Source organism: Drosophila novamexicana, unplaced genomic scaffold, assembly GCF_003285875.2.
Source record: "Drosophila novamexicana strain 15010-1031.04,08,12 unplaced genomic scaffold, DnovRS2.1 tig00004555-arrow-pilon, whole genome shotgun sequence".
Classification (NCBI taxonomy): Eukaryota; Metazoa; Arthropoda; class Insecta; order Diptera; family Drosophilidae; genus Drosophila; species Drosophila novamexicana.
The window spans coordinates 2561294-2574678 of record NW_020825052.1 but is presented as its reverse complement, the minus strand read 5'-3'; the positions used below and the strand labels follow the sequence as shown (position 1 = coordinate 2574678).

Genomic DNA, 13385 nt, shown 5'->3' with positions numbered 1-13385 from the left:
TTCAAATTGATTTCATCAAAATTCTTGCTTGATTTTGCAGCAACAAATTGAATAGATCAAATATTGAAATTCCAAAAATGAATTACTCAATATATGAAAGGAAAATGGTTAGGTACTAATTTTTTTTAAATGTAATAAAAAGAGCTGTCATATGAATAAAATTCGCAAACAAATGAACACACAATTAAAAAATTAAGAAAATTCAAATTTACCAACAGAATCCAGCAAATTATAAGTCAATGTGACCATGTATTGAAACTAAAGAAATGACATTCACATTTGAACGACATCAGCAAAAATATCGAAAACAAATCGACGCATCGAGTTAAAATATCAATACTTACATCCCTAGAAACGTTGTGCGAATGGCAATTTACTGTAATTTCTTTTCCGCGAACAGCAGTACCGACCGCATTTACTGATTTGGCGCCTCCAGTTAATATGTTAAAATATACTGTTTTCACGTGGGTTTCTAAATTAAATGCCATTAATAATAAATGAAGAAAATTGACTGACTCAAAACTGTTGCCAATTGTCGTGAGTGCATGTAAACACATCTACGCGGCAACCAAATAGTCAGATAGGCAGATCTTGGAAGTGGATTACAAGTGCCGCGTGTTCAGCCTGTCTAAAAGCTGGCACATACCATATTTAATTTTAACGTGAACTGTTATTAATATGAAGTACATTTTGGTTACTGGTGGTGTGATAAGCGGTGTTGGCAAGGGCGTCATCGCCTCTTCCTTCGGTACGCTGCTCAAGTCCTGCGGCTTGGATGTTACATCCATAAAAATTGATCCATATATTAACATCGACGCGGGCACGTTTTCGCCGTACGAGCATGGTGAGTTTATATACATACATAAATACATATGTATTTATTTACGTACAAACAAATATACAGTTATGCATGCAAAAAAGAAACGACGCAAAAGTATTTTAAAGCATCAGCATTCAATTTTGGCAACTTTTCAATCTCTTTTTCATATACACATGAATGTACGTATAAATGTTTGTATTTATGTATACATGTACACGTGTGCGAATCTCTTCCGCTTTGTTTTACATTCGCAGCTTTGTTGTCTTATTAAGGCCATTCGCTTTACTACACGTGTTTCGGCTTGCCCATCGGAATTTGAAATTCTTCAAATGCCCTTACATGGGCTTATCATTTTGTGTTTAATTATGTAACGCATTGGGGGTAATATCTTCGACCCCGTCAAGTTTATCTACAATAAACTGCGCCAATTAGAAGTATTTATTATTAATTGTTTATGTATATATATCTATATTTAAGCTTTATACCTAAAAACTGTTATGTACGTTTTGTCAAAAACTGTGATATACCCATTAATGTTGCGCGTAAAGGGTATAAGGATGAAATGTAACTGTACGTAACAAACATAAGATATATGTTCGACTATACAAAGTATAATCTTATATTTTTGAATTCTTGAAATTGTATTTTTATTAGAGATGCCAAGAGCCGTATAATCTTAAGTTTTAAGGATTAAGTAAGATCTATAGGGTATATGGTGGTGAATGGGGGTGGGTGGGGGTTTCATGCTTATGTGTTTCGTTCGATCAGCTGCAACGAGTAAGTACGGTTATCTTCGGCACGCCGAAGATTTAATACCCTTATGTGAGAAACGTAAACGATGAGTTTGGAGAATATATCTTAGAAAACTGAATATGTTGCAATACATTACTCTGCCTATATATTTATGATATTGCGATCTTAATAAGATTAGGCTTATATATAAGCACTATACCAAAACTAGATTAACCAAGATATCTTGGTATGCCGAAAAGTTTTTCAAACAGAAAATTTATATATATATGTATATCGATCCTTCCTATGGCATCTATTCGAGATAGTCCTCCGATCATTATCGGATTTTCAGAAACAGGCAGACGGATGTAAATACTCTCTCGTGTCGGTTTTGCATGTCATGACGAAATTAATATTAGCCTCAACAAGTGTAAAAGAACTTAGCCTGACAAAGCCGGATAATTCTTGCTAGTGTATAAGTACAAATGTGTGTAAGTGTGGGTAAACACACACTATATATATATATATATATTCAACACCCTCGGCCTCTCTGAAACGGCGCAGAGATTGTCGATGCATTTCTTTTGTCGTTGCCCCTATTTTTTGCGCTTGACATTGAAAGCGAAAGTTTTTCTTTCAAGTTGCAGTTACTCTCTGTCCCCTGTTCCCGTTTTCTTGCATTCGCTTGTTTTCGCTGTGCGTATTGAGTGAGGTTATTTGTTGAGTAGGTTATTTGGGTGGTGTGGCGTGTGTGGTGTGGTGGGTAGTGGTGGGGAGGGGAGCGGAGCTGGGCAGTGAACTTAATCGGCAGCGAACAATTCTTCGCTTTCATTTTAGCCGTTGTTCGTAATACCGTTAAATTCCAGCTAGCTGGCTCGTTGCAGTCGGATGCAACTGACTTCGCAATACTCTGTTTACGTAAACACAGCTAGAAACGGGCAGAAATGCCATCTTTGATTTACGGGAGACTAGCTCTTATACATCAGGACCACGTCGTTATCAGAATAGACAAACCAGAAAGCGACTTAAAATTGCACCCTGTATGAACATTTCCCCATTTTCACTTCTCTCGGTGTGCTAGTGGGAGGGGAGAAGAGAAAGACGATATTGGCAACATTATGCATCGATTCGGCAATTAAACAAAATAAGATAAATATCAACAATATTTATTCATATGTAAGTTTATAAATAATAAGAAAAGATTTATTTATATTAAAATACGTGCTGATGGCAAAACTTATATTACCAGCATTTCCGTATACGACCTTCTTCGCGTGCATATTTTGGTTAGTTTGAGCCGGTAAAATGTAAGCCCCTCATCGGGCGCACATCTACACTATATCTCCCTCAGCTATGTTAATTGTGATCCTAACTCGGCTGTCTTTTTACTTGCAATTCGAATTGTTGAAAGCCCCGTATATAAAGCTTCAATTTTCATTCAGTCAGTCTGTCAATCACGAGAAACTTTCAAACATAGTTTATACATCTTTCAATTAAAAATGAAATGACTGTAAAGGCAAAAAATTCTAGGTGTTGGAATAAGCTTTAAAAGCCTTCGACGTTAATAAGTACAATTTGATGCATGCATGTGCACTTTAATACCCTGCACCTTCTTGGAATGAGTAAAAAGGGTATATGAGTGCAATTGTATGAAAATGTATATACGACACAGAAGGAATCACCTGCGAGCCCATAAAGTGTTGGTTTTACATACATTATTTATTTTTTAAAATGTTTAATTTTATTATGAAAATTAAATAAAAAATAATATTATATAGCAATAGGAAGAATCGGTCTAATAACACAATTCAGTATGGAAAACTATTCCCAGGTGTCTTCAATAACTAACTTCATTCTCCTCACATATCTGCAAAACCATTACCCATATGTCTGCAAGGGTATTTAATCTTCGGTTTGCAAACGAATGCCATTCTCTCTGTTTTTTTTGTTGTTATTTTGCGAGCTGGGGGAAAATTGGGCACATGTTGCCAACCACCTTTGAGGCCTCTACGGCCCAGGCCCAGACTCACATGACGATGGGTAGTTAAGTTGGTTACGTTGTGCGCCTGCTGCCCGCCGCCCGCCGCCCGCATTCACGCCGATGTCCACCACGAATTACTGTCTGCTGCCTGTCATTTGCATTTTTCGCAAGGGGCAGCGGGCTCGCATTTGGTTTTGGTTTTGGTTTTGGGGGTCGTTTGCGTTGCATTCGGTGCAGCTTTTGCTCATTTATTGTGCAAGCCTTGGTCCTGCCGGGACGAGGCTGAGGGTTACGGTGCCGTCGACGCCGACGTCGCAGTCGGCTGTCGTTGACGCCGACGCCGGCAGTGCGCTGCATGCGGCACATGCGTGTGCGCGCTTTGTGCTTCATTTGTTTGGCGTTAATTTCGAGAGTGGGTCGCATGTGGCCAGTGGGTTGATTTTCCACGGGGGACGCCCTATTGGACGCAGCCAGCCCAGCAGGCACCCAGCGTCAGACGCTTCACGATGTATGTAATTGTATTGCTTAATATGTTTTAGACTTTCATTCTTATCGTCGTCATCATCAATATCATCATCATCATCAATATCGGCATCATCATCATCAAAGTCGACGCTTTTGTGCATTTGTTTTGTTTCATGCTTTACGTTTTGCGCTTATCCCGCCGCGTCCGTTGGGGTTACCCTGAGCTTTGCGTCTTAAGTCTGGCTGGCCGACTATTCTGTCGTTTGCTTTGGCCCGCCATCAGCGACGCGACAACACTGTTAGCAGCTGTTGCTCTTTGCGTTATGCCAGCCAGCACTTTATTCCGCTGCGCCTCTTGTCTACATGCTGTGCCTTTTCGTTTGGCATATGGCTTGTTGCTTTTTCTGCTCGCGCATTCCGTTTTACTCACGTTTTTCCACAGCAGCGACGACAACGGCAAAAACAATGTGAACAAAATTCAATGGAAAATAAAATTTCGTTTATGTTGTTCTAGTTGTTGTTGTTTCTGTGTCGGCAGCAGAAATTTTCAGTCTTTCAGGATGTTAGCCAAGGTCTGAGATCCGTGCTGATGGCGTCAGAGAGCCTGTCTGCCAATCTCTGAGAAGCTGCTTCACACAACCAAACAAGTACATATGTATGTATGTATGTATATGGCATGTGTATGTAGAATTTACATACACATATGTAAAGTATTTATCTGATCAAGCTTAGACCTGCATGCAGCTAGAGTCGTCGTCTAACGTAACGGCTCATTTCTGCGTCCAGCTGCTTCCATTTCGACAATTTCCACTTCCTCATTTGGGGCATGGCAATTAACGCCTGACGGTTGCAACATCCAATGCCAACCAGCGAGCCCAGCCAGCCAGCCTACCAGCCTACCAGCTAACAAAAATGTCCACACCCGCGCGCCCGCGCTTGCCTCGATGTATGCGTGGCAGCGACAGGCCCGAAACCATTCGCCATTCGCCAACGTCAACGCCAGCCGGCGATTCATTTCAGCGTTGTGAGCTGGCTTTGGCTGGCTGACTGCCTGCCTGCCTGCCTCCTGTCGCGTAATTTTAACAATCCTCCCATCTCTCCATGGTTTATGCTTTTCGCTTGCTTGTTCGCTCGCTTCCGCGCGTTGATTGTCGTTGTTGCTGCTGCTGTTGCTGCTGCTGCTGCTGCTGCTGCTGCTGCTGCTGCTGCTGTCGACGTCGGCGTTTTGCGCATGCAGCAGCGGCAGCAGACCAGGCCACCGGCACCGTACACCCGCCTCGCACACATTTAAGCACACTCACACACATACATATGTACACACATATATAAACACACTGTGAGACCATATGTATGTGTGTGCGTGCCTGACTAGCCGGCAAATGCCGCGCGCAATAAATGCCCAAAAGCAGCAGCAGCAGCAGCAGCAGCAGCAGAGCCAACTGGCAGCAGGCTGCCAGCAACGGGGGGCTGACATAGGCGATGGAGATGGTGACGGCGGCGGCTGTTTTTAGCGTTTGTGCGCGCCCCCCAAAACACACCGACATACACATTCACACAAACACACACAGAGGGACGGGACATACACACTCTATCACACACATGCACAAGTGTTTGTTTGTGTGTATGTATGTATGTCCTCCGCATGTCGTCGTCGCAAAAGCTTGTGGCGTGGCTTTGGCACTGGCACTGGCTATAGCTATAGCTATAGCTATAGCGCTGCTCTGCTCTGCTCTGCCTGCCTGCCTGCCTGGCGTTTTTTGCGTTTCTGTTTTTTGCCTGCCGCTGCCACTGCCACTGCTGCTGCTGCTGCTGCCGCTGCCGCTGCCACTCTGTTAGTTGGCACGTTTTGTTGGCTCGCTGGCTTTTGGGCTTGGGCTTGGGCTCGGGCTCGGGCTATGGCAGCTCTGTCTGCTTTGGCTCTGACTGCAGCCTGTCGCGGTCGCCACGCTCGCGCTGCGACGGCCATGGCGGCGGCGGTGGCGGCGCTTCGCACTTTGCTCTGCTGAATTTTCAATTTCAGTTGTAAGCTGACTGCAATCAGCAGTGGTTCGCCTTGTTTCGTTTCGCTTCGCCTGGGCTCGGTCCGTTTCTATTCGATTCCATTCGATTCGATTCGATTCGGCTCGGATTGAGTTTCTGTTTACGGCCGATTTTCGAGTGCTGCGGCCAGCCAGACAGCCAGACAGTCGGACTGTCGAACTGCCCCACTGTCGTCGTCGTCGTCGTCATAAAGCGAAATATAATAAACACGACGCCCGCTAACCAACGCCGCTGCCGCCCACCTCCCACGCGAGTTTCGCGCATTTAGTGGCTCGCGCGCAATTTTTGCATGTGTGTAACACGAAGGGGCACCTATACGGACACACACACACACACACACACGCGCGCGTCAACACACACTGTGCGTGTCTTTATTGATTTTGTAGAGCAACAAAGTCGGCGACAACTGTTTAAGCTGTAGTTGCACCCCTCCCCTTGCCACTCACCCGCTCCATTTTCTCACCGACCACGGCCAATACTCATTATGCACACATACACACATATCTGCATATGTCCTGCCCCCCTCTTCTTTCCTTTAGGTAATTTGCATTTTAAAGTGCACTTACTACAAAAGGACAGCATATAAGATCTTAAGAAATCCTAGTTACTTGAATCGCAATTCTTACAAGAACAAATAAGAGTAGAGGAGGAGATTGGAACATTGGGATTGGAACATACAAGTCAGAAGAGTCGAGCGTTAATTACCGTTAATCATAGGAAATAACTTGACGAACATTGCGTTTAATTGTTACTTGATGGGTCGACTGATAGGAACGTGTGGACCAGATCCTTATGGACAGAGTTGTTTTCATCCCTATGTCCTAATCGCTAGCTCATTCATGTCCAGGTCCAGTTGACCATCTGAATGGGGCCTCACTGTGTCTGTCACTCGCTTGGCTCATAACTTTATTGGCGTCGGGCAGCCAAACTTGCCAGTTTCTTGGCATCAGGCAAAAGTAAGCAGCCAGCAGCAAGCAGCTAGCACCTCAGCACAACAACAGCAGCAACAGCAGCTGCTGGCCCCAGCTCATTCCAAAGCGAATGTCCTGTCCCCCCAACCTATTGCAGCCCCCCTTGCGTACAGCTTGCCGCTGTCGCACATAAAAACGGCAACGACGAAAACGAAAATTTAACGACTGCGCAACGTGACGCATTATTTGTCTGCGCCGCCTTTGCCGTTGCCGTTGCTGTTGCCGCCACTCGCTAGTTGCCGGTTCCCCGGCCTGGCTGGCGTCTGGCCTGCCTTTTAGCAGTTCAGCCTGCAGCAAGCTTGCCGCAGACTCGCGCCGCCAGAAATTGCTTTTGCTTGCTGGCTGGCTGGCTGGAACTTCACCAACTGTGGCCTCCCTCTTCTCCTCTCTCTGTTTTCCCTCCACCCGCTAACTGCCTTTTGCGCGCTGCTGCTGCTGTTTTAGTATTTCGCACTCTGTGCACGCGGTGGCGGCGACGCTGACTGCGATGGCAGCGGCTGCAAGCATTTTTGCATGACTGACTAACTGACTGGCTACGGCTGAGTCTGAGTCACTCACACACATACACACACACACACATACGCACATATACTTAAATACAAATGCGCCAGTTTGCGTTTTGTTTGAATGGGCCAAAGAGGAGTGCGGCCTGGTCATGGAGCGAGGGGGGTGGGGGCCGCGCTGACTGCATGGCTGTCGCAGCCTGGCGTGTGTTTATAATTTGATTTTGCTTCTTTCTTTCTCTCTCCGCTTCGTTGTGTGCGATGGCGGCGGACCAGCATTTCCTGTCGCTGCTAGGCCTACGAGGTTGACTGTGGACTGTGGACGGTGGGGGCACGGGCATGCAAGAGTGATGAAGAGTGTGTGATGGGTGTACGATGAAGGGGGAGGGGTATGGGGAGCAGCCGTCTGCTGCATCTGCTGCAAATTCGTTGGCACGCCAAGCAACAGCAGCAGCGGCAACTAAAACTGGCTGCAACGACGGCAACGTCGCAGGCCACGGAATCTTAATGAAGTTATTGTGTTGTGTTGTTCGGTTCGTCGTTTCTGCTGCCTACCCAGCTCCTCGTTGCCGTATTGCTGTGCCATTTACATACACACACGCAAGCACTCAAACACACACACACACACACTCAGATGAATACGCGCAGACACGTATATACATATGAATTAAGCTTTTGCCATTGCCATTGCCATTGCACATTCAGCTAGGCCTAGGGTCGCATCAGGAGATTAGCCGTTGGCCACCCAATTGGCTTCAATAATTATTACGGGGAAACAGCAAGATGGCAACGACATTATTTTCTGTAAAAGACATAGTTATTCTCTCCCACACTTGCCATCAAATAACAAATAAGTACTTATACATTAACTAAGAAGTAAAAGTAAACAATGCAAAATATGAGATTTTATCATATCCGAACTTAACGAATTAACCGTATAACCAAAAGCTTTCAGTTAGTCTAGTTAAGCTTTTTTCTGAAATTATCGTCGCGTACGCAAAAGATCTCGCTGTCTGTCTTAAGCACTGAGAACAAAACACGTGCTCCCTGTGAGCGCTCTTTCTATTCAACGGTAAACGACAAATTAAAATACTATGCGACTCTCACAATAACCAGACTACAGTTAAAGCTTGCATTCAGCATAGGATTGGGGTTTTACTCAATGAAGCCGGGCTCACTCTCCCACACCCGAAAACGTAAATGTGTGTGCTCGTGTACGTGTACGTGTACGTGTGTGTGTCAGTCTGTGTGTGTAAAGTGAGAGTAAACTGTCTGTGAGATGGTGAGCTGTGTTTTGAATTTGCAATTGCATTCGTTGTTGGCAGGCGACAGTAGACAGCAGATAACAGACAGCAGACAGCAGGCGTGTGTGAAACAAGTAAAACGAAAAATCAAAGTAAAGCAAAAGGCCCGTTAAAATGGCGCCAAAAAAATCAACAATTGTTCTAAATGTGGAGCAGTTCATTCACGACATCGAGGAAAGGCCGGCGATATGGAACCGCAACTTCCACTGCAACAAGGCCTTCTTGGAGCAAATGTGGGACGAGCTGAGTGGCACACACAAGCTACCGAGTAAGTACGAGTGTAATAGAGAGCTTGCTCCATGGACTAAGTAACTCTCGTGGCACAACAACTTTACGTAAGGTGAAAAAGTGTGGCCTAGTCGCCTCCAAAGGAAGTTATGCCTTCAGAGAGTAGCTTGTTCTATGCGCGGATTTGGGTGTAGCACGTGATTTGATACTAATTTGCTCTCTGGCAGAAATCGTTCTGAAAGCCAAGTGGAAAGGACTGCGGGATAACTTCAGGGTCGAGTACAAGCGCATTCCGCGCGCAGACAACGGCGACTTTTTGGTGGACCCTGCCACATTTGAGTCCAAGTGGTTGCACTACTACGCCCTGCTCTTTCTCAGTGAGTACCTCCACGGCCGACTTATTTTCGGGTGTCACCTGACATTTGCATCCGTAACTTCTGCAGCGGATCACATGCGCCATCGTCTGCCCAAGAACGAGCAGGATCAGTCGTATTACTTCAACCAGCAGAGCCAAAGCGAGGACTGCGAGAAGACCGTGGTGGAGCCAGACCTCACCAATGGGCTCATACGTCGCCTGCAGGACAGCGACGAGGATTTCGATGAGGACGACATCGATGGCGACGCTGGCGGCGAGGCCAGCGACGGCAGCCTGGACGGTTTGCCCACCCCGCCAGCGGCGCATCAACAAACTCAAGTGAGCACCACGCCGTTGGCGACGGGCGCGTTGAAAGCCCAGGAGGAGGCGTTCGCCGCTTCGCATCAGCACGCTCTGCTCAAGGCGGGTCTGTTGCGCGCCCAGCTGTTGGAGTTGGAATTGGAAAGGGAGGCACAGGACCTGAGCAAAAAATCAACACAGACTCCTGCGGCGACTGCGATGGCAACACTCATGACTCAGGAAATACCCGCCGCTCCCGCTCACTGCTCCCCTCCGCCAATGGTGTCCACCACCACAACCAACAGTGCTGTGGCCACAGCGACGCAGCTGGCCGGCACAGTATTGGCGGCAGCGACTACCACCTCCAACACATCCGGCAACTCGGGAGCCATGGGCGCCAAGCGCTCGGTGTCGCCACCCCCGCTATATAACAAGGCGCATCATCCGCTGCCCACGCTACCTGTCGGCCATCACACGGTCGGCGCCAAGGAGGACTTTGGCGGAGGTGCTGTCAGCGGCGGCAGCGAGCATCTGAATTTCACACAACACTCGTATGCCAATGGTCTGATTCCGGCATTGAAGCTAAAGCGGCCACGGCTGTCGGAGGACAGCAATTTTAATGGTTCCTCCACGATGGACGCGCCGCTGGTGCCGGAGGATGACGACTATCACTACTTGCTCAGCCTGCATCCGTACATGAAGCAGCTGACGGCTGCGCAGAAACTGCGCATACGCACCAAGATACAGAAGCTCATATTTAAGGAGCTCTACAAGGAGGATCTCGAGGAGTCCAAGTAGTTGCCCGTTCCCAATTTCCATGAATATAAAGACTGTAAATAAGCATCCCTAGTTTGTAAGGATTAAATCTAATCCATAGTTATCTATGCCATGCGACTTTATCCATTTCTAGTTGAGCGTTGCCACCAGCCCGCCCAACCACCAACGGGCTCTGGTGCGCGCCATTTAGCCTAAGCTCAAAGATCTGCAAATAAAAACCGTAAACGTTCAATTTCTCGGTAAGAGGATTTTTTTGGGAGGGGAATTGTGTGCCAAACTCTTGTTATAATAGGACTTAAGTCTAAATTTAGTTGGAAATAGGAAACAAGGACTTGGTGAAGCCTCGAAATCAATCTGTTTTCACACCCTTCAGTATAACTATTCCATGTGGAATACTTTTTGTAGCGTCTTGCTCATCGGGACAATTTATTTTTCGCAGGTGAGGTGTACGTGCTCGACGATGGAGCCGAGGTCGATCTAGATCTGGGTAACTACGAACGCTTTCTTGATATAACGTTGCACCGGAACAATAACATAACAACCGGCAAAATTTACAGGCTCGTCATCGAGAAGGAGCGCAGAGGCGACTACCTAGGCAAAACAGTGCAGGGTAAGATTTCTGTGTGTGTTGACATCTATACTTGAAGCTAATGCCGTACTTTTGATAACAGTTGTGCCGCACATAACAGACGCCATACAGGAATGGGTGGAGAGCGTGGCCCAAACACCTGTCCAGGGCTCATCCAAGCCGCAGGTGTGCATCATTGAGCTTGGCGGCACCATTGGCGACATTGAGGGCATGCCATTTGTCGAAGCCTTTAGACAGTTTCAGTTTCGCGTAAAACGCGAGAATTTCTGCTTGGCCCATGTGTCGCTGGTGCCGCTGCCAAAGGCCACGGGCGAACCTAAAACAAAGCCCACACAGAGCTCCGTGCGGGAGCTGCGTGGCTGTGGCTTGAGCCCGGATCTTATTGTATGCCGCTCTGAGAAGCCGATCGGCCTAGAGGTGAAGGAGAAGATCAGTAATTTCTGTCACGTGGACCCAGACCAAGTTATATGCATACACGACCTAAGTTCCATATACCATGTGCCACTCCTGATGGAACAGAACGGTGTCATCGAGTTCCTCAATGAGCGTCTGAAGCTGAGCATCGACATGAGCAAGCGGGCCAAGTAAGTTTGATTCAACTATGCGAGATGTTCTCTTTATCAATCCAATCTTTTCTTTTGTGCGCAGGTGCTTACAGCATTGGCGGGATTTGGCCAGGCGCACGGAAACTGTGCGGCGCGAGGTCAACATAGCTATTGTAGGCAAATACACCAAGTTCACGGACTCGTACGCATCCGTGGTGAAGGCGGTGCAACATGCTGCGCTGGCCGTAAATCGCAAACCGAACTTGATCTTCATCGAGTCGTGCCTGCTGGAGCAGGAGACACTGCAGCGGGAGCCTTCCAAGTACCACAAGGAGTGGCAAAAGTTGTGCGAAAGCAACGGTATACTCGTGCCTGGAGGCTTTGGAGCACGCGGCATGGAGGGAAAGATACGCGCCTGTCAGTGGGCGCGCGAGAATCGCAAACCCTTCTTAGGCATTTGTCTGGGTCTGCAGGCGGCGGTTATAGAGTTTGCACGCAACGTGCTGAGTCTCCAGGATGCCAACAGCACGGAGATAAACCCCGAGACAACCAATCCATTGGTTATTGACATGCCGGAGCATCACATAGGTCAAATGGGCGGCACAATGCGGTTGGGCAAGCGCACCACAATATTCTCCGAACAGACGAGCATCATTCGCAAGCTTTATGGAAATCCTAAGACAGTGGATGAGCGACACAGACATCGATACGAGGTCAATCCCCAGTATGTATCGCAACTAGAAAGCCACGGCATGAGATTCGTCGGCACGGACGAGGACAAGAAACGCATGGAGATCATCGAGCTGCGGGATCATCCGTACTTTGTGGCCACTCAGTACCACCCGGAGTACTTGTCGCGGCCACTGAAGCCCTCGCCGCCCTTCTTGGGTCTTATTTTAGCATCCGAGGGTAGACTTAAGTCCTATATAGATCGTGGCTGCCGCTTGTCCCCTCGCCAGCTGTCCGATGCGTCGTCGGATGAGGATGAAATGGTAAATGGCAAGAGCAGCCCCTGCAAAGAAGTTCAATCTCAACCTAAACTTGTGAATGGAAATGGGTTTACTGTCAGTGACAACAATTCGGATCCCGAAGAAGAGGGAGCCTGTGGTGGAATTGGCGCTTAAACCTTTTGAAGGCACGCTTTTCTTCTTTTCATCATGAGTCTATATCAAAATGTAATTAAAAGGTCTAATATATGATTTTTCGATATCATATCGAACTATAATTGATTCTTACGTCGCTTTAAATCCGAAAGTGGGCGATTAACTTTTTGTCTTAAACAATATTCTATTGAAAATTTATTCAAATGAATAATGTTAAACATGTAAGCTTTTGCAGTTATTCATAGTCAAACAAAGTCAAAAGGACTTGATACCTGAAACCAATCTAAAGTTTTAAGTTTATGGGAATGGCATGCCAAATAGCTGTGAAATATATTTTTTTCCTTGAGAAAGCTTGAAAACAAATGCCCGAGAACATGTTTATCTATTCACCAAGAATATCTTAAACATATTGGGAAACGACAACAGATGCATGTCTTGACATCAAAATTGGTACTATCATCTAGCCAAAAGTATTTTATTTTCGGAAAGCACTTTAGTGTAGAGTGGAGGTTCGCATCCGGCCGATCTGAGAGTGTATATCAAACAGCATGTACTTGTGTTCAATTGGTTATGTAAATATGTATGTGTGTGTGTGTGGCCTGCTACATCAATCATACATATAGCTACATACTCGTACTACACATGCAAATAAAAGCCGCATTGTGGTCACAG

At 46.6% G+C, this 13385-nt stretch overlaps 1 protein-coding gene across 3 annotated transcripts; it reads left to right on the top strand.

Annotated features, from left to right (window-relative positions):
• The first annotated feature begins 388 nt into the window (after positions 1 to 388).
• Positions 389 to 13041, top strand: LOC115770069 (CTP synthase). 3 transcript variants are annotated; one of them, XM_030715167.1, is made up of 4 exons: positions 389 to 844; positions 10916 to 11086; positions 11148 to 11649; positions 11714 to 13039. In XM_030715167.1, exons 1-4 carry the CDS (start codon positions 679 to 681, stop codon positions 12732 to 12734), a joined length of 1860 nt encoding a protein of 619 aa, XP_030571027.1. In that variant the 5' UTR covers positions 389 to 678; the 3' UTR covers positions 12735 to 13039. The 3 variants fall into 3 exon arrangements, with proteins under 3 accessions (XP_030571027.1, XP_030571028.1, XP_030571029.1); XM_030715168.1 differs by lacking the exons at positions 389 to 844; positions 10916 to 11086; positions 11148 to 11649; positions 11714 to 13039 and adding exons at positions 6084 to 6329; positions 8838 to 9084; positions 9272 to 9421; positions 9488 to 10685; XM_030715169.1 differs by lacking the exon at positions 389 to 844 and adding an exon at positions 8880 to 9084 and having other exon boundaries at positions 11714 to 13041.
• Positions 13042 to 13385: the final 344 nt, after the last annotated feature.

Excerpts from the sequence above, each read along its gene's own strand:
- LOC115770069 (XM_030715167.1), top strand. The coding sequence starts at position 679 with ATGAAGTACATTTTGGTTACTGGTGGTGTGATAAGCGGTGTTGGCAAG. Across the intron at positions 845-10,915 it reads GTTTTCGCCGTACGAGCATG|GTGAGGTGTACGTGCTCGAC; the intron begins GTGAGTTTATAT and ends TATTTTTCGCAG. Across the intron at positions 11,087-11,147 it reads CCTAGGCAAAACAGTGCAGG|TTGTGCCGCACATAACAGAC; the intron begins GTAAGATTTCTG and ends TTTTGATAACAG.